At 36.9% G+C, this 25,604-nt stretch overlaps 1 protein-coding gene across 6 annotated transcripts in view; it reads left to right on the top strand.

Moving 5' to 3' along the window:
• Positions 1–25,604, top strand: part of LOC121729140 (teneurin-a) — a 414,953-nt gene that overhangs the window by 333,826 nt on the left and 55,523 nt on the right. For 2 of the 6 annotated variants that reach the window (XM_042117541.1, XM_042117540.1), the window contains exon 1: positions 22,652–22,989. The exons of 1 other annotated variant lie outside the window; for it this stretch is intronic. In XM_042117541.1, the coding sequence (XP_041973475.1) occupies positions 22,862–22,989 (128 nt within the window). In that variant the 5' untranslated portion in view covers positions 22,652–22,861. Of the gene's footprint in view, positions 1–7,611; positions 7,737–7,809; positions 7,830–22,651; positions 22,990–25,604 lie in introns of those variants that run through there. 3 more of the 6 variants (XM_042117537.1, XM_042117539.1, XM_042117538.1) reach the window with 3 other exon arrangements.

The raw sequence follows: 25,604 nt of genomic DNA, 5'->3' as shown, positions 1-25,604 counted from the left end.
TCAAATAACTACAGGCTTATTTTTGTTTTTCTAAATCGGTTTCGCGGTTCAAGCGTTACAGATAACGAATAAAAACAAATTCGCATTTACAATAATACTATAGAATATGTATACAACTATTCATAATCTTCCATTCTCTCGTATGACATTTACCATACGCCGAATGTTTACGGCATCTCTCCATTTGGCCCTTTTCCAGATCTGTTCCGATTTTATCCCGGTGTTTGCCCAATGCCCAGGTTCCTGTGAGCATCTGGTACCGACGATCAACGGTTCACTGATCCTAGGCATTCATATTCATAAATAGCTTATAGCACTCATCATTGAAATTAATTCTGAACTAGATTCCGAGACTTAAAAAACTTATAGTATTATGTTCTGTTATGATTTTATACCAATAGTATTATTACCGCAGGTTAACTTTCTTCATGGCATACAATTTTGACATTATTTTTACCCTCTTTAGGGTAGTAAGGAAATTCGCAAGAGTTTCCAGTTATTGCCAAAACTACTAAAAAAAATCGTGGTTGTGCAAAACATCAAGTATCTAGCTCTAAAGTTTTGGTATGTACTTAATTACGTTGATCTTAACAGATACAAAGAAATAGTATTTTATTTGCTTATTTTTTAACTACAATTAATGAACTTAAAAATTAAAAATAAAAACTGTCCAAACACTATATTCACATTTTTTACAAAATTTGTTATTACATTTTTTGTTGTGAATCGTTTTCAAATGAGATTTCATATTGAAAACTTAGGAGCGGAATCTTCAAACACTTTCACAAAGTTACTTCAAAATTTGCTGAGTTTTATTTAACGAAGTTGGTAACACGTGGTGCATGTGAATAGCAGAAGGTAAGGGGAGTCATTACTGCCCGGATACGGAAACGCATTCTAAACACAGTTTGTTTATTTGTAAACGATTACCAGTAAACTTACAGGTTAGGAGGATTATAAAACAGTTTATGTAGTTTATCCGTTTTCGATTACAATAGTATGATGTACACTGAAGTCTTGAAGAGAACTAACAATCATTATATTATGGATTCGGTACAAATAAGTCATTTCATATATTTAGGTAATATAAGTAACAAGTGGTATTAAGAGGATACACCAAGGGCGAGAGAAATTGAAAATAGGTATTTGAAAAAGTATTGCTGTCTCACCAATCCCAAGTCTCCCACCACAGAGCGCGATAGAGACAACCCGACAAAAATTCTAATAAAAGAAGAGTAAATTTTCGATTCGTTGTCCGCTGATTCCTTCTCCAAAACATAACCGATTTAAGTACTTTTTTCATTAAGAATTAAAGCAAGGCTTGAGCTGTGTTCCTATGTTTTTTTTTTTGTATATTTTAGCTAGTTTTATTTTCTGGGTGTTTGAACACAGAGGAAAATCTGGCCATTTTTTGATTTTTGGACGTTCTTATCTTTTTTAATAATAAAATTATGAAGAAAAGGAAAACATAGGAACATGCTAATAGTGGCCATAGATATTCAGGAAAAAAATCATAACTCTACCGGCATTATCCAGGGAGGAAACAAGGGTCAGCGTTTGTATGGAAAAACGGCAGTGTGCACTCCTCTTAATGCAATCCGAATTATCATTTAATTCGGATTGAACGATTGTGATTGAATGATTATTTTTTGTGGCATGATACATATTATAAGTAGTCTTACTAAAAAACTCGTGCTCATCTAAATACATAGATTAAATACACTGAGTGACCATATACCGTATACACTGAGAGTACCTCCAGTGCCCAAGAGACGCACTATAATCCACAAACCAAAGAACAGATATAGACAGCCTTATCCTGGAAAAAATGAATATTTAAAACTCATGCATATTCATATTCAACTTAAAGAGTCTAAGGAAGCTATAAATATTTAAAATATTTCCTAGGCCACGTTACTCTTCCGTCGTTGCATTATAAAGTACCTCTCATAAAAGTAATATGGTGCGTTAAAGGATGGCCTATTTATAACTCAACATAAAATAGTTATTAAATTTTTATTTGAAGCTTGAAACTTTAAACCGATAACTATTAAAATTAACAAATTTGTACTAATGGTTATACCCGAAATAGAACTCACATATAAACATAAATAATAACGGATTTTTTAAAACGAAAAGGATAATATTTTATATACATATACATTTGTATATTATACGTAAAGCGAAACATTTGTATCCCACTTTTCGGAATGATTCAAAAGAAAGATTATGACTTTTCACAATACTAGTGAGGTATTTTTTTTTATTAGCCTATAGTGTCCCACTGCTGGACAAAGGCCTCCCCCAGGATCTTCCACTGTTCTCGCTCCTGCGCCACCGATAGCCAGCCTGGCTGGTATGCCTCCAGCTCGTCTCGCCACCTTTTTCTAGGCCGGCCTCGGCGTCGGCGTCCATCTTCAGGTGCCCACTCTGTTGAGACCCTTGCCCAGCGGTCGGGATACATGCAGCTAACGTGACCCGCCCACTCTCACATCAGCTTGGTAGAGGTATTTTACAAAACACAAATTATTGGTTATATTGGTAATATTCTATTTATCTATTAAGAAGTCGTAGACATAATAGTTCTAGTAGGAACAGTTTTAAATACCGTTCGACAAAACAATTCGGGGAATTCCCGAAAAATGCTAATACCCACCCACACGGCACTGAAGCAATCGGATATCGAATTCAATAACAGCTAATGTATGCGCATCACTATCAGCGTCGATGTTTAATAAACGGCTTATCAATATGTAAAATATGTTCTACCGTCTTGTACATGTTCCCAAATACTATGATTTAGTACGGTCGAAAGTATCGTAAGTGATTTTAAGCCTCAGTAATTTGTATAAATATTAAATATCTAATATTGTGATTATGGCGCAGCGCAGACGACAGACTATCCGTGACGCACTTTTTAGTCCGTGGCAATAGAACCTATACTATAATATGCAGTAACGCACACGTCTGCGCTGCGCGTCGCATGCGTTACTGCATAATATAATTGCATAGGTTCTATTTCCACAGACTTAGGGAGATCGCCCATACAGTCGGATTGGCGCGGCCATGCCGACTGTATGGGCGCCGCAGACTCGATCGCACAAAAAGTCTGTCGTCTGTGATCTCCCTAAAAAGTAACGCACACGTCTGCGCTGCGCGTCGTGTGCGTTACTGCATATTATAATTGCATAGACTCTATGTCCACGGACTAAAAAGTGCGTCACGGATAGTCTGTCGTCTGCGTTGCACCAAGCTACAACAAAGGTATTGTTGGTATAATATTTTTATCTAAAAAGTAAACTTATTCTTTATTTCAATTGTATGCTTTTATTTGCAAAAGCTAAAACATACAACTTATTAAGGAAAATATGGTAGTTATAATTTATTAGAAACAGTGATAACAGATAACAATCTAAACACTAAAAAATACAATCTTAAATATACAAATATATACAAATTTAAAGATTACTATAAAACTTTAAAAATAAAGTACCAATAATATTTATAATAATAATAATTAAGTTACATACAAAATAACATTGACGATATTATCAAGTCCATATTATTTATTAAATGAAATAAATATTGGATGAAGGTATAATAATATATTTTCAGATTTACGTTAACATGAAACGCCACAGGTCTGCTACTGATACCTTTATTATAAAAAAGTGTACATAATGTCATTTTTTAGGGTTCCGTACCTCAAAAGGAAAAAACGGAACCCTTATAGGATCACTTTGTTGTCCGTCTGTCCGTCCGTCCGTCTGTCAAGACCCTTTTTCTCAGGAACGCGTGGAGGTATGAAGCTGAAATTTATATCAATTACTCAGGTCTACTGTCCCTTGAAGCTGTGAAAAAATCAAACTTCTAAGCCAACGCAATCAAAAGATACAGCCGTTTATGCCGCAAATTTTCGACACTTGCAAGGGAATCAAAACCTACAGGGTGCTTCCCGTGAACTCAGAATCTTGAAATTTGGTACGAAGCAACGTCTTATAGCATAGATAAAGGAAAAATTACGAAAACCATAAATTTTTAGTTACATCACATAATATATTTTTTTTAATAATTTTAAACTTACTACCCATTTCCTCATAAACGCGTAGAGGTATTAAATTGAAATTCATACCAAATACTCAGGTCTATAATACCTTTAAGCTGTCGGAACCCTCAGTGCGCGAGTCCGACTCGCACTTGGCCGGTTTTTTTTACAATTAATAGGTATTATAATCATAAAATTTGTTTCATAATAACCCTATTAAAAACGTTCAAACGCAAAAACTGTTTTGATCCAGAAGGCACTTGATTTTGATCAACATAAACGAGCATTTTGAAGCCCTATTTTCGCAAACGCCCTAAACCGAATGTCTTTTCAATCCAAAAACGTTTTTAAAAAGATCTTTACAATGTGACACCCCACATAATGATAGATGAGGGATGCACAAGAAAAAAGAATACCAGGGGAAAGATTTTCTTTTTTTTTGTTTTTGGCAATTACTTATATAATTCTACCTGGATAATTATATTGTTATAATAAGTCAAAGATAAGTTAGACAATATGAGGAGAGTAAACTACTGAGCTTAAGTTGTTTAACAAAATCATAATTACGAATTCCTATAACATGCGCCCATGCATATAACACACAGTACCTAAGTACACGCAAACAGAACTTTTACTTATGAGATGTACTTCGACGTTCATTCCCTTTGATACGGAGGTTTTATTGCGAAGCCACATGAGACGGAAGGCGCAATCGCGGGAGTGCGAGACTCCCTTATCGTTCTCCACCATTTGAACATGGAATACTACAGTCTACACGGCAGTACTCTCGTGACTTTTTATGGTAAAAGTTTACCACAGTACTCCCTATTGGGCTATCGCTAGGCTATTGTAAAACATACTACGAGTCAGTCCCACTACTATAATAGCGTTTTATTGATTATTCACTAAAACGTTTAAAAAAGCATGTCCTCGTCGTCAAATATTAGAATGAGCAACAATTTACGCGTAAAAATTACCCAACCAACCCATACCCATAGTTTAAAATGCAAACCAAAGTGAGTGTGATTCATAGCTTCAAAGTACAAACTAATACCTCGATGAGCCCTGTTTCTGATAGATCATTAGGCAAACACCAATTATACTTCAAGTTAAGATTGAATTTGCACTTATTTTTGTAATCATCAGATTAAGCTGACGCATCACGTTCGGAAGGGTTAGGAGGACGTTGCAAGGGTTTTAGTGAGGGTGGAACTGTCGAGGGCGCCAGTTAGATCAAGCTAAATACTATTTAATATCTACCATTGATTCTGGGGTCACGTTATTAACATCTCTGATTCCGATCAATACTATTGTCGTTGCAGGATGTTTCTGCGTAAATATCCGTATTATTATCGGTAAAAATAAGTCAATTATATAACGCAATTTGTAACAATTTATCAAATTAAACGATACCTAGTTTTCATAGCGACTTTCCTGGTTAATTAAAAAGCTGTCCAAGTGCTTTTTGGGTAAGCTCATTAAATCGTTTGCCACGTGCATGGACCACAAATTTTGATATAATTTGATTCGAAATTGTTAATAAACCGCGAGTATTCGAGAGAGTATTTTATAATGATTCGCTTTATCAATTTTACGTTTTGAGACTCATTGGGTGATGATGAGTGTGATGACGGTCTAAATATGGCCGGCGATCTGAGGATGACAGCTCTCACGACGGACTCGTTGACAGCCGTGAGCCGTGACTCGTGAGTTGTGACTCATGGCCGTCACACGCGACGATGACAGGCCCTAATACGTCAGATCCGTCACGACTCACCACCACGATCGTTTACCCCGGTAACTACTAATTTGCCAATAATTTGATATCGATCATCTTTATCCTGAAATTATCAGAAATGTTTAACTGGAATCGTGAATCATCTGTAAACTTCAAGAATGTCGGTCGTGGACGTTAAAAAGCTTTTTGACTTTGACTTTGACTCAATCTTTTTTTTAATGAAATAAGGGGGCAAACGAGCAAAACGAAAAAGCGGGTCACCTGATGAAAAGCAACTTCCGTCGCCCATGGACACTCGCAGCATCAGAAGAGCTGCAGGTGCGTTGCCGGCCTTTTAAGAGGGAACAGAGTAATAGGGGAGGGTAGGGATGGGAAGGGAAGGGAATAGAGGAGGATAGGGAAGGGAATTGGGCCTCCGGGAATTGGGTAATTTATACGCACGGCATATCTTTTGTTTTAACAAAGAAGTTTTCTCCGCATACAGTTCAGAAATAAGCACTATATCAACACAACAATCAAAAAATCCCTCCGGAGGCTACGGAATTCAAATATCATAGACTCAATTCACCGAGCTCAGACAATAAAAAGTTATATGTCAATTTGTATAAAAGTAAAGCCTACCTTCCCTATAGTGCGGGGACTGGGGATGGCGGCAGGCGCACGTTAACCTGTGCGTTACGACCGGCCCCGCTCCGCGCTCGCCGCCTAATCCCCGTAATCTCTCTACTACACGTTAACAAAACTACAATCAAATTTTCACTAAATCCTTTTTATGTTTTTCGATCAGGCCGGATTACCCGACGGTTTTTTATTAGTCCGCTTTGTTATTTGAATTTGAACATTTCGAAAGTGATGATAGGCATCCCAATTAAGGTTTGTGGCGTGGTATTATGAAAAATCTAGCGTTAATTGCATATTTCGAGTCAATCAGTGGGCTGACTATTGTTTAGCTTTGTTTCGATCGGTGAAACAGATTTTGACGCTAGTTACGACGAGAATCAGGTCAGAGTTGCGAACATAAAATATTTTTAACATAAAAGTATGACATCAAAGCAGAAAACTTTGCACTGCTCGTATAAACGCCGGCCTTGACAAATATTAAGGAGATAAACCGGGAAAAGTATTTTATTATAAAGCCCATTTTTTATTCACGGCGAAGCTATCGAGCTCTCTCTGCAGAATTCGTGCGGAAGGGTCGCCCCTGCAAATCCAATAGAGTTAATACGGTCTACGAAATAAAGTTTGGCCTCCTATTTCGGTATACCAGTTTTGGGAATATCGAAATCGAAAGTATTGTTTACTGTACATTTTAGCGCACTTTGGGAGAGGCTTTGCATACGCGGTGTCAAGATCACGTCGCGGCGTAGCGCCGCTGTGACACCGCCCGCCCCGCCGCCTCGCCCCCGCCCCCGCCCCGCGCTACGCCGCGCACCACGCATGCTCCAATTATAATCTCTTTAGGGATGGACCGTGTCGATTAATTTTATTTCCTAATAATACCCTAACCGGAGATTATGAAATTTAATCAGCGGTGACCTTCTCGTGCTGTAATGGGGTGTAACTGAATATATCAAGGAATCGACCATAATATTTTCGTTATCGTTGTAATCGAAGTGTTTTAAGCCTCAACTACATTCGTCACCTACGATTAGGCTCATCGTGATTCGTTACCGGTAAAAACTCCCGGCATGCCGGTGCAGAGGTGAGACGGAAGGGTAACGAATCACTCGATATAGACAAGAGATAGGGCATCATTACGAAAACGGCGGTAAAGTGCGCGCGCAGAGGCTTCGTCGGAAGGGCATCAAAACGCCTGCGGAGGGCGGCCGGTCCGCGCGTATCCCCCGTGTCGGTCACTCGCGGAGTCTTCGGCGCTCGGTGCTGCGGTCACTGACCGATACCACCGTCGACCTGCGCCCCCGACTCTATGACGCCTAGCGCTTGCACGGGCAGGTAGAAGCACCGTCCTGGCGCGACATTTTATTCTGTGTCACTCTATCAGTGTTTAGTTTGTTGTGTTCCCGAGTGTTACGGCCGCGGCATGGCGTGAGTTCTGACGTGCTCCACATTCGGTATTAATGAACATGCGTTTGAGCGTAATCGTTTACAAGATTGTTATCGCGTAAATATAAATTAGGGAAGTATTTCGGGACGACGTTCGTTGATAACTCCGATAGCTCTGTTGATGGATTTACAAAACGAGTTCATGACGATGTAGGCCGAACTATGTAAAAAGGGCTTGTTGTGTTGCTGGTCTACGTAACAAGAACATTTTCGCAACTCGATAGCATTATCAATTATAAAATTATTCTAAAGGACTACTAAGCGGACTTTTTTCTTCTAAAACAATATATATGCAAAATTATAAGGTAGGTCCGTATTTAAGCTTGTAGCTAATTTTTTTTTTATTTATGGAATTTCCTATTACTACAAGAACTATACCTATTACCTTTTATACTTTATTTTTGTACCTTACGTAATTGCTGCGTTTGTTACAATATAGTTATTAATAATTAGCCTTACTTTTCGTTTAAATGTTTGTACAAAATATCAATATTATGAACGTTACAAATTAAAAGCGCACCAAAAACACATAAAATCACTAGGTATTATATTGATATCACGATATGAAGCTCGTTATATATTTTAACGGCAATTTAAAAATATTGACACAATGATTTCGGCGAACATTTTGTACAATATGCGGCACAGATGCCAAATCAATTGGCACAAACCCAAAAAGATTGCCTTTGCCAGCGCTGACACATCGCCGTATTAGCGCTGGGGTAGCAGAGGCTTTCACTGAGAAATGTTACAGTAATTTTAAGTTCCAGTTACATAAATATTTGAAACGGAAAATGCCAGAGCAAATAACACATATGAATGTTTACCACTTCTAATAATAATATTTAAAGTGGTTGAAATGAAAATGTATAAAGTCATAATTAATCACATCGACAGAGTGAAATTAAATGAAATGTAAAATAATTTAAAAGCTAATATGTATACAGTGAAAAAAAATATTTTCAACATGAAATATTTTTAACGATCGCGTTAGTACGCTTCATAAAAACGTATCTCTTTAATAATTTACTTTTTGCTATCTATCTTATTAGTTATTATGCATTCTGTCATTAAATATACTATAACGCCTCCGTGGTCTAGTGGTATAGAGCGCGGCTCTTGACTCGGAGGTCGTGGGTTCGATTCCCGCGTTGGAAACATGTTATTTCCAAGTTTGGTTAGGACAATGCAGACTGATCACCTGATTGCCTGACAAGTAAGATGATCCATGCGTCGGATGGGCATGTAAGAAGTCGGTCCTGCACCTGATCTCTCGCCAGTCGTGTCGGTCGTCCGTCCCACTGGGTTATGAGAGTAAAGGAATAGAGAGTGCTCTTGTGTACTGCGCACACACTTGGGCACTATAAATTACTCCTGCGTAGCTGGCCTGGTTTCAATGAAACCGGCCACCGTCACCGAAACCGGTGTGGGAGCTATTATTATTATACTATAATCTTATATCAAGTATGAATGTTACATTTAGTTATTTTGCTAATGTAAATATGTAATTTAATCCAACAAAATGTTTTGATGAAGCAACATCCTATCTGATTAAGCCCAAACCTTTCGCACGGGACCCCGTATTATGTATATTAATAAAATTCTAATTTATGTAAAACCGTCTTCTGGATTATCCTACAAATTATGAATAACAGCAAAAACGTCCACACTGGATTAGATTGGGAAAACAGCTTTCTATTCCATCAACAAATTGTATCGGTAGAGAGCAGACCTGAAAAGCTGTACTTATCATTTGAATTTACACATATTTATTTAACTAGATGACGCCCACAACTCTGTTGCACCAAAATACGTTTATCGCGCGGGAATCGTACATTTTTTCGGGATTAAAAGTATCCTGGGACTCAAAGTATCTCGACCATACTAAATTTCAGCAAAATCGGTTCAGCGGTTGCGGGCGTGAAGAGGTAACCGACAGACAAACAAACAGACACACTTTCGCACTTATAATATTATTAATACCTCGATCGTGGAAAAACAATAGCTTATCTATTGTTATCGCGGCCACATGTGGCCGCTTAGGAGTTGAAGTCGATAAGTTGGATATACAGATTAAAGTAGTAACAATTAAGTTAATTAAAGGATTTATTAATTAAAAATATTGAACGCATATAAAGATTTAGAATTTTTGGCTACCTAGGTTAGGTACCTTGACTACTTAGAGCTTTAAAATTTGCGAAAATTTTTCACATTTTATCGTTGGGCTTTTTAACAGTAGAGCTATGTTAGTTCGTTGACACGTTGATCGCCTTTTAGCTCATTCCCGTAAAGTTACAGAATCTATTTAATCGTCAACGGCCCGCGCTATTATCTTTTAGTATTTTTAGGGTTCCGTACCCAAAGGGTAAAAACGGGACCCTATTACTAAGACTTCGTTGTCTGTCCGGCTGTCCGTCTGTCTGTCTGTCTGTCTGTCGCCAGGCTGTATCTGAACCGCTATAGCTAGACTTCTGAAATTTTCACAAATTATGTGTATCTGTTGCCGCTATAACAACAAAATATACTAAAAACAAAATAATATTAGTATTTAAGGGAGGGTCCCATACAATAAACGTGATTATTTTTGCCCTTTTTTGCTCGTAATCTATAATAATGATAATAGATAGAGGCACTTGAAATTTGCACAAAGACCTTAAATGTATGTGTACTTTAATAATTAATAATAATATTAAAATTATTAAAGTACACAATATACATTTAAAATAAATAATTAAGGGAGGCTCCAATACAAAAAAACACAATTTTTGGCCTATTTTTTTCTCTATACGGTACGGAACCCTTCGTGCGCGAGTCCGACTCGTACTTGGCCGATTTTTTTAAAATTATTTTTATATTTTCAAAAAAAAAATTAAACTTTATATTTTTAACTTTAAACATAAAACCTGTTGATGTATTTCTTTAGATCCATTATCATTATTGTCGGTGACTAAGGTAATAGAAATTTTGTCGGCAGATAATGTTTATAACATATGAGTAAACGTACCATTACTATTACAAAATACATGCATGCAGGGCACTATAATGCCCCGATCTCCAATAAAGATATCGTAATCGTTGCCCCGAGTGCCCAAAGAGAATTGACGTTTACTTTTTTTCTATAATAACACGTGCGGCAAACAAACCGTAGCCCGGGGCTATGAAAATAAAAGTTCCATCGAAAGTAAAGCGAAGTAAATTTGCATAAGGTTCTATATTTATTATTGTAACATTGTTACGCAAAATTTCTAGAAATTGTTATTGCGAACTTCTAAAGATAATGTTTAAATCAAATCTCTACAGTCTAATGTTAATAAAGGTAGGTATAATCATTCAGCATTATCTTATGAGGACACAAAATATTAAATAAATATTGTAGTTACTGTACTGACTACGGTTGCAGTAAATACGCTTCACAAAAGTAATATATCTATATATATAAAACTCAAAGGTGACTGACTGATTGACATAGTGATCTATCAACGCACAGCCCAAACTGTCTGGCTGGACGGATCGGGCTGAAATTTCGCATGCAGGTAGATGTTATGACGTAGGCATCCGCTAAGAAAGGATTTTGATCAATTCCAACTCCAAGGGGATCCAAGGGGATAGGGGATGAAAGTTTGTATATAATAATCCTTCTTAACGCGAGCGAAGCCGCGGGCAAAAGCTCGTAACAATATAAGTTTCAAACAAAAGATCCATGGTCGGAAATTCATGCTGCATACATCACTAGCAATAAACGCGATGGAAAGTCATTTCTTAAGTTAAAACCGCACAGAGTTCTGTGCGTATGTAATATGCACCGAGTTTCATGAATGTGCTCTATTCAACAAACTTCGGGACGTAACAACTCGGCATATTTTGCCGCTCGTAATATAAGTCTGTACACACTTTAAAGCATGTCGAATGCATTAAAAGCCAGCACTGTTGGGAACTTTTAAGCCGACTCTAATCTACGCTTAATATCTCTGTCGTCGATGTAACGCAGACAGCTGACGGATAATACGCTTTTGAATACTAATTAACTTTATTGTCATCAGTTTATTTTAATCTAAACTGATTAAAGGCGTACTAAAGTTTTCCGCATAATATTAATGAACACTATGTCAAACACAATTTGAATTGTTTAATCGAAACGTCACAGAAAACTCAATTTACTGGATGGCCACTAGCAGCAAACTAATTTATAAAGTGCGGTACTCAGTTCAAATGTTTACGTTATTAATTTGAACTACGAAAAAACAAAAAAGGCAATATTATACACGAGCGTTTATTTTCGACGTTTAAAAATAGAGCGCGAATATGAAATAAGCCAACTTAAAATATCCGTGCATCGGCCTGACCTACAATTTCAGCGGAACGTGTAATTCGATGAGCTAAAAGCCGGTATAGCCTGAGATAATATCGGCCGATAACGCGATAGACCCCGCCGACTGTTACTTTTGCTGGCAGTTGCAATTTCATCGCTCTAATGTACCGCCACAGTATAGAACAGTAGAACATCTTTGTATCGATCGATCGGTCGAAATGAGTGCGTGCGCCAGGCCCTCATCCGCACGGCACACTTCTACTTAAAATAATAAGACGGAAGGAGTGTTTGTGCACAAAACCTTTTTTTCATGGGCTTTACGTATCCCCAGCGATTGGGGATATCGGCCGGGGTATGTGGGTCTCCCTCTAGTCTACCCACTAAAACCCATGGTGCTCCACGAGTTGCGGGTACGATAGAACCTACCGCAACTTGTGCACAAGACCTAGGCTGGTATAAATAGTCAGTACTTAAGATGCGACCTGGTCTCAAGACGCGGTTTGGTTCTGTGATTGGTCCAAATTTTGATAGCCAACCAATCACAGAGCCTTAACCGTGTCTTGAGACCGAGATGCATCTTGAGTACTGACTAATTTTGTACCAGCCTTAGTCTAGGTTTGCGCGTCTTACAAAGACATCGTACTGTTCTCCACTAGAGTATCACAATCGGGATGATGATAGGCCGGGGCTGACGCACGTTATTACAATTACGTGGATGCACTATCGTCTATCGCACACGGCCTGCCGGCTGCCGAGCCCGGCGTTAGCATTTTCAAATGACGGGGGAGTCGCGTGTTGATTACAAAGCACGCTTTACTTTTCACTGTTCATTATCTTTGACGTGAACAGCGGAGTGTAGCTATTGCGGTGATTTGTGCTAAAGCTTTGTGGTAGTCGTGAAGCGCGAATCGCATAAATGTGATATCGTGTCCTCCCGTCCTTATGACTTTAGAGGGTTGCGTTAGTGTCAAACAATGGATTTTTTAAACACACAATTTAAATTACTGTTGAAAAAATATGTGAATACCAATTTTTCAGTTTTTTTTTGTATTTTATAAAATACAAAAATGAAAGTATTAAAACCGTAACTAAATAATTGGCATATTTTAAATCGAAGAATATTTCTTTGTGAATTAATAAATAAATGGACAGATAAAATCGTAAATTAACTTTACATTACTATGAATTGGTAATGATAGAATGTAATTTTATTCAGTGTAATATTTTTTAGCACGCAACATTCAATAGGGCCAGGCAACTACTGCTCGCTACTCGTGAAAAGAGTTCGTACAAACACTAGTCGGTAGTTACCTGCGAACGTTATTACCAGCTACGTACAGATCTATACCCGATAACAACCATTTACATACTGATGATGGCTAAAAGCTACTGAAACATTAATTAGTACATTTATTAAATTTTGCGTCATTTTGTACGAAAGATTTAAAAATATTATTTACGATTAATGATGTATCATTCCATAATATGCATTAAAAAGATGAAATGGTCGTATTGAAAAAATAATTTTCATAATGACGATTGCTCAATGAAGATTTTTTTTTTTTCAAAAAAGTTTTTGGTCAAGTAATTCTACGCGGACGACACTACACAAGCTAGTAAAATATAGCACTGATGAAAACATAGAGTTTGTAATTTTATACAGTTTCGTGACTACAATATTTTCATCACATTTATTCTCCGCTAATAAGCAAGCCCTAGCAGTAATAAGGAAGAAAGTGGAGAGACAAGAGCAATAATTCAGTACACTAGTCACTAATTGGTGGCGACCGGCGACGGGCGACTGCGACGCACTCCGGTAGCCAATTTATACTGGTTTCAAACCACTCATAAGTTTGCTTAAGCGCTACCCAGTTTAATGGGAACCGCAAACAATGTTTTAGTTAACTGGATGTTATGTAGAATTAAAATAATTATATTGTGTAACTCTATAAATTTTATTATTTTGAGTTTATGTTAAAAAATAATATGAGTATCGTAAATATAAAAGATAAATACAAAAAATTGGAAAAGCTACATATTGCTTTGATGATCAGGATTTGTTTGCAAAGCTTAATTTTATGTGTCTTATTGATTTAATATTTTCCAATGATTTTTTACGTGTAAAGGATAAAATTGTAGGTTCGGGGAATGATAGATTGAAACTAAAAATATCCAGATTAAAATTATATTCCGAAAATATTTTTTCGAAAGCCTTTTGACTTTCGAATAATCGACGGTACAATTTATTTCTGTATGCAAAAACATCTCTTTGTAACAATATTTGATTCGAGTTCACAGCGTAACTGGATAGCTACAGATTAAAATAGAGTGTACCAGCAGCTGTAAAGGTATTTTTATAGTTTCAATTTATATAAATAAATAAATAAATTCTTTATTGCATTAACTATTACAAACAATAACTTATTACTAGAGGACTCTACACTAGGTCAGACCTGTCTCATGGAGTCCAGTAATTGCAAAGTAATTTGAACTTTTTTCTTTGATCTGATTATAAATTACTTTGGCACTGATCACGGATCTTAAAGACCATTTATTTAAGTTTTCAATTATTCGGCTAACTTGGAACTTCCTTGAGTACTTTTGTACAAGTGCGTACCCCGGAGTGCGGACTGAGGAATATCCTTAATAGGATAGACCGGTTCGAAATCAAACATTGCGTCTATAAATGGATCATACAAGTACCAGTTCGGCTTAACGTGCTTCTACCTGTTGCTCCAGAATTTATTTTCATTCATATTACACTTAGTATAGCTGTATGAGGCTTAACATAAACACAAATAAGTCCTACGTCAAGAATGAACATGGTTTCTGTTACGTAACAAGCTGAATATTTACAAAGAAGAACGGTCTTATTACTTCAGTTCGTAGTCCGCAGAAAAATGTTCATTTCTATTCAATTAAAGTCGAGATAAAAACTATTTACTAAATGATATTATGTTAAAACCTATTTTAAAACTTACTTAACTAAGTTTTTATATTATTACTGTTAATGCAAAAGATTTGATATCAAAATAATTTAAGACTGCAGAAGATTTAACTATGGTCTATGAGTCAAGAATAGTATGTGCGCAGTTTTATGTAACCCATTAGCAAGCGCGCTGCGCGGGTCACACAAAAACCTGTCCGTAACGGCGATTTGAACTCGACCTCAGCATCAATTAGGTTTGACTTGTTCCGCAATTATGTAGTCAGACTAAATTGCTGGAAAATTTGTCGATAGTTAAGAGATTGGCTTTTACCGTGACACCTGACAGTACTACGTAATGGACATAATCATTACTAAGATTTATAGGTCTTAATTTACAGACATAATATTCTATTTGTTACTAACCATATGAGCACAGCATAAATACACAGTAAAAAAGTAGACTATCTTCTAGCTGCCAACTAGACTGCTAGAATCGATCGCAATAGCACGCAATAGCGTAAATACAGACAGCACACAACAATAAAATATAAAGCATTATGAGTTGACATAATTAGTATTAGTTTTATCTTCTGTATGTCACACTATGTGTAGTGTCGCACAGCGCACTATGAAGGCATTCCTTCCATTTTAATTCAATATTATTGGTAGAGCTTATATAATTAAATCTTCTCTAAAGAATTTATTAAGTCTAGACTCTAGACATAGATAGTCAAAAAATAACAATTAATTAAATTACTTAAAATTTTCTACTGTTATGTTTGCAATTAGCGAACTTGAAAGACATAAAAACTCTTAAATTAGACAGGGTAAAACAGTAATTTTACTATAATAATTTTGAACTTGTGTTTATGTAAAATATAAGTTTCGGAGACAATCAAACGGCGTAGTTTTTTACTTAGTTTTGGCATTCAAATTTCCCTTAAATCGAGCACTTTGACTCAAGCAAAAACTACCCTTTAAGGGCCTGTTTTATATAACCTCAAAAAGCAGCTTGAGAATAATTCGAAAGGCCGGCTTCGATTGTTGTAAGTTTATGTCGCAACGGTCCTAATTCCCTCTAATGCGGTGAGTGGCGAGCCATCAGCCAACATGATGATATCCGGCGGGGCCCCACCTTCCTGTCATTACGTTAGACAATGCTCAAACAATCACGCCGATTAATCAGTCTCCACTCTCCTCTCCCCGCATCACTTGAATGCACGATGGACTGTAAAACCAATAACAGTAGAAAAATATCGAAAAAAAAATAATTTATCGATATTGATGGGAAATACCTATAGGAAAACCCCCGTGATTGCTACTTATTCTGCTCATATTAAAGTCTTGCTATGCTTTGTTCCAGTTACCAGCAATATAGGCTTGTTGTTATTTTATTAGATTTTCTACTTCATAAAAGATCAAATAACATTACGACTAAGAAGCAACAAATCATCGTAATTTCTTAAGTTGGAACGATTTATAATTATTATAATAATTTGTCTCGGCGGCGTCTGCCCACGTCTCTATTAGCACCTCTGAACCGACATTCCGATCTCGCCAGTTTGCACCGTAGGAAGTCGCCATAAAACAAAAAATATCTTCTACTTTTATGTTCCCAAGTCCCATGTCCCAAGTCGACAGAAATATATAACCCCAACATATTTTTACGTGTACACCTAATTAACTTTATGCGTAACTCGTGACATAAAATTAGAAAACAAGTCCTAAATCATAATTTGAAGCGAATTATAAAACTCGAAATGCAAAGTAATTTGCAAAGTTTTAATGTAATATAGGGGAATGATATTAAAAAACATAAATCCAGAGCATTCGTATCTATTTCGCGATGGCGGGTGTCACCGCGCCCGCTCCCCACTAAAACATTGCATCCGTCTGTCGGATGCGAGACCCGGAGATCGTTTGATCTCTCCTTATAAAACTCCTCGTACGTCAAATTAGAATTAAATGTATCTTCGGATCGACTTCAGAGCTGCGAAATTCAAAACAGGAAAACAAGAGAACCCGCATCAGAGCTTTCAGCGCTCTTGATTAATCATAAAGTAAAAATGTTGACGAGCGTCTCAATAAAATACAATGAAGCTCTGTTTATATTATAAAGTAACCCGCTTTTTATAAGTCTTTTAACTTCAGTAAAGCTTAAAATTCGCTTTGGTAAGCTTTGATAAAGTGCCCTTTTTTTCTTAAGCCGCAAACCTTTCACAATATCATTACACATTTTCGTATTTTTACAGGATGATAATAGATTAAGTAGTAGATAAGCTGGGCTCATCGATAGCTTTCTGTTTAGGATTGTAACGTACTTATTTAAAGCAATGTCGACTTTGTAACTACTTTGTACTCCGTAATATACTATATATACAATTTTGTTTTAGGACGAATTCATCGTCGTAACGATGACCAACAAAATATCACTAACTATGCAAAGTAATATATGTAATGAAAAGATGATCGCGTTCCGGCACTGCGACAATTTGCTTCCTACACATTTTTATCAATTCATCCTGTACTTTTCAATTTTGATAAAATAATTATTATTTACTGCTTTAGTTGCTAAACGTATTTCACTTCTTCTTTTTAGCTCTTTCTCGCTTAACTTAGGGTCGGCTCTCCTAGTATAATTTGCGTTAAGAAATTCTATCTTGGGTTGTCTTTTCAGCCTTTTTATTATTTATTTACGCTTGCGTACGCGATTCACCATGCGGCAGAAGATCTGCTTATACATATCATTGAGATAATAATGTCATGTAATTGTATTTTAAATACCAAGATAAATAGTGATACGTAAGAAATACCTAGAAAAACACAAAATTTTCTCTCGCAAGAGTCACGCATCTTTCCAATCTACGATCTATAACAGTACGTCGACATGTCTCTCTTATCTCTACCATCTGAGGTCATTCCTCGGAGCATGTCGTAATACTCGTCTACACGCAAAGGATCACTACTATCATCTTTGGGTTGGGTTTTTTTTTAAGAGAGAAACGCCATTATTGAAAATTCAACATTATAAAAGATTTTATTATCAGTTTATCACACTACCACATTGGCCTGTCCCTGCTAATCAATGTATATATTTTATCAGTAAATAATAAACATGTAAAGAAAATTCAGGAGACAAAATCCAAAGTATGTTAAACAAAGGAAATTTATAAGACAGAGAAAAAATGACGTAAAAAAAATGCAATACGATTAGCAGATTAAACCTTCAATTTACCGTTACAAATAGCACGCTAATATGTCGAACACTTAATACTCCCACGACAATTACAGTAAATAACACGTTCGGCAAATCACACGTCAGAATACAGCATAAAATGTTAGAAGTCGGGAACGGGCAGTAATTACCAGCGGGAATGCGGTCGCTCCCGCCGCCGCCGCCGCCCGCGCCGCGCAGCCTCACACTAAACTAGGAATAAAGTGCTCATGCCCTACCCTTAACTCCTTAATTACGACTAGAAATGTAATTCACTGTTGCAAATTCTATTCATGCGTTTCCGGCTCTAATTAGTTTCGTAATTCATTCATGTCTTAATGAAATCACGTTCGCGCGTTCACGTGTTGTCCGAGTTCGGACCCGCGGGCGTCTATTAGCGGGCAGGAATCGTTTCCCACAGCCTCGCGCTCGTCACGGAATCGATATCTTTTATTTTATGAAACGTGCTCTACATACACACACGCAGTACGTGAGGCATCTCCGAGCTGCTCCTCGCAGTCGGCAGTCGGCAGCCGTAATCCATGAAAACATTATCCCGAGAATTCCTGATATTAATTTCATATCAGGCGTTCTCTCATTCCTGTGCGGCTTATTTTAATGTGTTCTATTTTTATTTAAATTGGAAAAAGTTGTTTTTACTAAGTACTAAGAACGCATGTTTTGTGTGATATCTATTTATGTATTTGCACCAGTCGTTGCACATTCAGTAGATACCAAAATGATTTCCCACTTGTCCACGCCAAAGAATTAAAGTTCTGGTTACAATAATTATGACTAATAACAGCATAATTTACGATGCCATTTTCTCACTACAATATGCTTAAAATAGCACAATCGGGACACAGTCCACAGATGTCAAGTGTGCAGCGATTCATTGACATTTTATGACAGAAACTCCAAACCTTTACGCCAATTAAAATAGCTGAGCGTTTTTTGTGGCCCGTCGACGGATGCCGGAGCACATTTGGGTCAGAGTGAAGATTAATTAGGTTCAAACTGAGAGGCGCTTTGTTAATGTTTGTGTAAATACAGCGAAACGTGTTCATCGCTACTGTTCTCCGCTGCGATCTTAAAATGTAAACAATGCAGCGATAATTGGTGCAATGCACTATATTTGAGCTAGCTTTAATTGTTTACAACTCAATAATAAATCTATTTATAAGCACAGCGGCTCCCAGCACGAACCTGTAAACATTAACTCAATACGAGATCTTATCGTTTCCAAAACAACCACTTTAAACGTCGTCACTATAATTTACTTTTTTTAAAGTTTCAAAATGACTAATCTCAATTCTTTACATTCCGTTCCATTTTTAAAACACGGAATGGTTTCTGATTTATGTACTTACTGTAGCTCCATTATGTTGCTCGATAACTTAGAAAAGATTGTTTATGATTGATTTGTAATAGCGGCTTTTTCATTCAATGCAAATTAATGAGATAAAGAATATATTATATATAATTATGACCCACTTAAACATACCTAGTCTAAACGTAGGTAGGTAAATAACTAGATTTTGTTTTTCTAGTAAGTTTTTTCAAATAATATTTACTTAATTTATTCGTTACAATAAAATATGTAATCTTAAAAGCTTAAAACAAAATTGAAATAAAACTGATATTATACGAATTCAGCATTACGTAATACTGCAACCTCCTGATATTCCAAGAAAGTTTTCAACTTAGCACTCACCCTTAATGCTAAATTTCAATAACCGTAACTTGTTGACCCACTAAGTATAAGAGTTTTTATTATTTTTATGTCAAACTTATTTTATAGGCTATAGAGTATAGACTATATTATAGAAGCGGGTCGCTAGGTCACAGATTTAAATTCTGGCAATACTCTTGTATAATTTATTTTTTAAAATACTTGTTTCGCCTCGATATTACCTATCTTATGAAATAACTTATATTTTAACCTTTTAACATGAAATCATTTTGGTAAGAATTGTTATTAATTCATTACAAAAAATCGGCAAACGCCTATCTATAGTTACATAATATTTTGTGTCTATTACAAAAATCAATGTTAGCGGTCGCTAAGACGAAAACGTGTAGATATTTTTTTGTTTCTTAATTTGAGTCGTTTCAAGGCAATCTCATTCTCTGCGAGAGTATCATATGACGCGTTTACCTCAATCCAAATCGTTTATTTGAAATCCAGACGAAACCACTTACGCCTACATTGAGGCTCTCGATGTGCTTCTATATTCAAATGGATTCGAAATATCAAATTATCGCAATCATTTTCGTCTTCACGTCTCATAAAGTAATATATTTACATAGTTCCAATAGTGAAATTGTATAAAAAATACACCGGTTATTCGAACATAATAACTACGCCCACGCTCGACGTATGACTGAACTCGGGTGCCCCTCCGGTCCCGTATCGTCTAAAAAGTGGTTATGAAACACGTGATCTAAACCATGTCGGTACAGGTTCAAGTGCAAGAACAGGCCTCCAGTGCGAGCCTGCTCCATGGGAAACTATCCTACAGCCCATATATGCACATTGCACAGCTACTGTTAGAACTGTCAGAATGCTACTAATGACTACAACTTGAAGAAAAAGTTGTGATTAAAGAGATTGACTAGGTAGTAGTATTTATAACCGTTTTCTTTTTTAAGTAACATAATATTAGTAACTTTAGTTCGTACCTTTGTAATCCATACTTCCATACTAATATTATAAATGCGAAAGTGTGTCTGACTGTCTGTCTGTCTGTCCCCTCTTCACGCCTTAACCGCTTAACCGATTTTGCTGAAATTTGGTATGGAAATACTTTGAGTCCCGGAAAAGACATAGAATACTTTTTATTCCGTAAAAATGTACAGTTTCCACGCAATAAACGAATTTTGGCGCAACGGAGTTGCGGGCGTCATCTAGTAATTATACAATTTCAGTAAAAACTCTTTATCGTAGTAATGTAAAAACAGATAAAACGATTTTCGTTTCTCATTAACGACAGTACCACGAAAATCCAATTCGAAATATTATGAGGATAATAACTTCTGGGCTCACGTAATAAAAGTAAAACTAATTAATTTTCAACTCATCTCGCCCCGTCAAAAATCATGAGCGTTATCTAGACGTGAGACTGACGTTTTGCAAATCGAATTCTCCACAAAAATCTGTCGTAACTCGCGGTCCTCCCGGGCGAACCCCGAAAACTTTTGTCGCTGCGAATTTAAATCCCTAATGTTTGTCAAAACACACTCAAATCTGTCGCGAGACGCTAAATCAATTTATAATACTCGAGTTCGCTGTATACTTACTTTTATACACGTGTGTATGGAAATGCTCCCCGCTTAAAACGCCTGACAGGGAGCGCTAAGACTCTTTTATATTCCTTCTCCTTATCCTTGTGGGATCATTCGAGCTCGTAGGATAGATTTAACATAATTTTGTAGCGGTCCTTTGTATTGGGAGCACGCTTTTCTGGGATAGCGTGTGTACCAAAATTTTTATCGGCGAGTCGAAGTTTCGCCGCCAAACGAGCTTTCGCACATAAATAACTCGCGCTGCACAATATTTGCCGTCGTAAATTTAGAGACATGCGTAATGAACTTTAAAAACAAACAAGTCGATGTAGGGTCCTTTGTACCCGCCAGTTGTATTCGCTCCGAACAATATGGGTAATTGTTTATATGCAAAGCGTCGAGATCGACCAGCCGCCGCGTATGGCACACTGTATATTATTTAAACAATACAACCCGCCCTCTCAAATCGAAAAACTAACATTTGCTCCGGTTTGATAGTTTAGTTCCCGACACATAAATCTGTCACTATGTTTGTTTTAACCTACGACATCAAATAGAACGTTGTATTGTCGTCGTTGTGTGTAATAATTCAAAGCTTTTTTTTTATTTATTTTTTTATGAAATAAGGGGGCAAGCGAGCAAACGGGTCACCTGATGGAAAGCAACTTCCGTCGCCCATGGACACTCGCAGCATCAGAAGAGCTGCAGCTTAAACATGTTACAGATTTATTGTGTTTCAGATTTATTAATCGCATTTATAAAAGCTACGATTAATCCACGATTTAATCATAAAACATTTCTTCGACACGAAATCCTAGATAGTTAGTGAACTTCGAAAAAAACCATACAAAAAGCGGCACAAAAAGTGTTTTGTTCGCACTTAGCACAATACGTATTCTTTGTAATATTAACCGCATCACGTCGCGGGCAAAGTCGTCGCCGGCCTTTCATCTATCGCTTACGCCATGCCGTCTTTCCTACCCGTATTTTTTATACCCTATAACTCGGCGAGCTTTTGTGGCACCTCGGCGCGCGCGCAAAAACTTCGAAAGCTCCGAGCTTCGGGGAGGGTCGCGCAGGAGCGAGAGCTTCGGCTCAGTCCGACTCGAACTCCCGCGGGGAGCGTTTGCCGGCGCGCGCTCTAATCGTTTACGTTTCGTAGCCGGTTCCTTCGTTGAAGATGTACGTTTAGACTGAAGTGGATTTGTATATCGAGGACGATAGTGCAGGGATGTGAAGTGATGTTGGATCGTGCGCTCTAGTGTGACTCTGTCGAGATGACGATGAAATCCCTGAAGTACAGCGAGCGGGAGGACATGATGGACGGGTTCAGCCCGGTGCCTCCGCCGCTGCCGCGCCGCCAGCCCGTCAGGAACATCTACGCCGAGCCCTTCGTAGACCCTAGGTGAGTGCTACGAAGCTGCTACACTAATGTCGCAAAAATTCATACCTTTTAAATTAACAACGAGGAGTTTTTAAGTTTACCTTTCTATTTCTATAAAGTAATAAGGAATAAGAATGTATTCATTCACTGTTCCTAACCAGGAAGCTAATACAAGCTTCGTGGTCCTAACCACGAGGCTAGTCACAAAACTAAATACCAATTTTGATCTATTAAATTATTATAGTAATTTGCTTCGTGGATTTCACCATACCTAACGTGACCAGAGGTCCCGTTTTGAACGGGACTGTCCCATTTTTATAGTTACGTGTCCCGGTGTCCCCGAAATGATCTCTGGGACGCCAAATTGTACCGTTTTGACAAAAAAAATGGTCACGTTACCCATACCCCATACCTACTTACGGGGTACTTAAGCATGGTAAAGAAGGAAAAAATCGATTTAAATTCGTTGGTTTATACGTGTACAATTGTACATACCAAACAATCCCTACATTTTATCGTAACCTTCCCAAATTGGATCTTTCCTTTCGCTAACGAGTACTTCACGGGAAGGTATTCCATGTTATTCCTAATTGGTCTTTATATGTAAATAATATTTTTTCTTTTACTTCACAACTTTATTAACATTATGTATTCCCACACACCTCGTAACGATATAAAATATCGTCTGAGAAGTAACGATAAATATAATTTAACAATGAATAATAATCATAATTTAAACAAACGTGTTAATAAATCTTATGTTTGTTATTTACTAGTTACGATAAAGCAATTAGTATTAAAGGTCATGTGGGGTTTAAACACTATCGTAAATATTTACCGTTACGACGGAGATAGGCATTTCTAACGAAACAACAAGTATTCTCGAGGTATTATAATATTTAAGATTTTATTAATTATATATTAAGTAATCTGTACTTTGTATATTTAATTTATTTAATACGTACCTACGCAGAATCCTAATTGAGCAAAATATTATACTTTATTTTCGTATTTTCTCTCTTCACTAGCAATAATTACTAAATAATAATATAGGGCAAGATGACCGATCTCCTGCTACTCGCATCCAACATGGGCCTGCAACTAAGCGGAGATCGTCGTCCCACCTAGTTGGAGGGTTCATCTTGGCGTTCAATGAGAGAGGCCTATGTCCAGCAGTGGACGACTATAGGCTGATATGATGATGATGATGATGATGATGAATATAGGACAAATACTATGATCAATAATATATTGATCAATCAGTTTCACTTACACACTTGATTATATCAAACATAAAGAAATCCGTGTCGTTATTTATGGATGACCATCTCATATCAGTTCTGTATGCGGCCTAATATAAATCACTCATGATACTCCGCTTTCAAAACTAAACGCGGAACCAATGTGATCGATTGCTGCGAAGACAAAACCTTTAGAAACGTTACTTAATATTTTAAACAGCCGACTGATATTCTTGTGAGAACTGAAAGAAGATTAGTTGTGCTGTAAGAATAATACCATTGAACAATACCGGCACACACATAAGTATGTAGAGATGGCTGAAATAATACTTTTAATGAACTAAAGTGCCTCATACTTAAGAGAGATATGGTTTTATTTTGCGCTAGTTTTGGACAACGCTAGCTTAATAAAACGTATGATAATAATATCTCTTTTGTCGATCCATAATATTTATAAAATCGAAGGTGGTACAATTAGGGTTGCCACCCGTACTTTAGTATTGTACGTTATTTCAGGAATTGTACTTTACGAAAATAATAAAGTGCGCAAAAATACTTTATTTCATACTAGATGACCTGATGAACCTTGTATCACCTATCTCTCGAGTTTTAAAGAAACTAACAAAGTACAGACTTTATTTTTATACTGTGTACTGATTTTTTCTCACTTTAAGTAGCCAATGTACTTTATTTGCAAAAAATAAAGGTGGCCTCACACACAAATCACAATTACCATTATCCTAGATTAGTGCTAGGGTGCCTAAGTTAAATATTCAAAGATAATTTCAGCCCACGTCGTTCACTAGGTCATAAACTATAACTCTCGTGAACTAATTTTAACGACGAAAGAATCTATACTAGAGCGTTTATTGGCAGTGAAATCAATTGCACTTGTTTACCCGGCCCCAACCTTAGCTCCCCTCGTAGTTTCAAAGTAATAATAAACCGCCTGAAGCCAGAAAACATCTATTTCATATCGCGAACGGGGAACACGGAAACCTCACAATACCCTAAAGACCGCGCCATTATTAAAGTAAGGTCTAACAAAACTAATTTGATCCCGCCCGGGCGTTTGGGAATCAGAAGGACATGACAGGGTGACTCAATGATCCGAGGGAAACAAACATTTATCCCTAAGATTGTAAATATGGCTAAGTTATGCGTAAACAAGTTCTGAGAATAGGCCATACCAACGCATCTCATGTACATTATATCACGAAAAGTACTCCTAAGACTTGTCTTAGATGTAGCTCACCATTTTCAGTCAAACATGTTTTATTTGAATATACAAATTATATTTCTGAAAGACAAATGTTTAACCTTAATAGTGACAGATATCTTGTATTAAGTGATCCTGATATGTGCTGTAATGTTCTACAATTCCTAAAGTTTCGT

This window comes from Aricia agestis, chromosome 7, assembly GCF_905147365.1.
Source record: "Aricia agestis chromosome 7, ilAriAges1.1, whole genome shotgun sequence".
In the NCBI taxonomy this organism is placed as follows: domain Eukaryota; kingdom Metazoa; phylum Arthropoda; class Insecta; order Lepidoptera; family Lycaenidae; genus Aricia; species Aricia agestis.
Note: the sequence above shows the minus strand (reverse complement) of the source record. Positions and strands in the feature narration are given on the sequence as shown.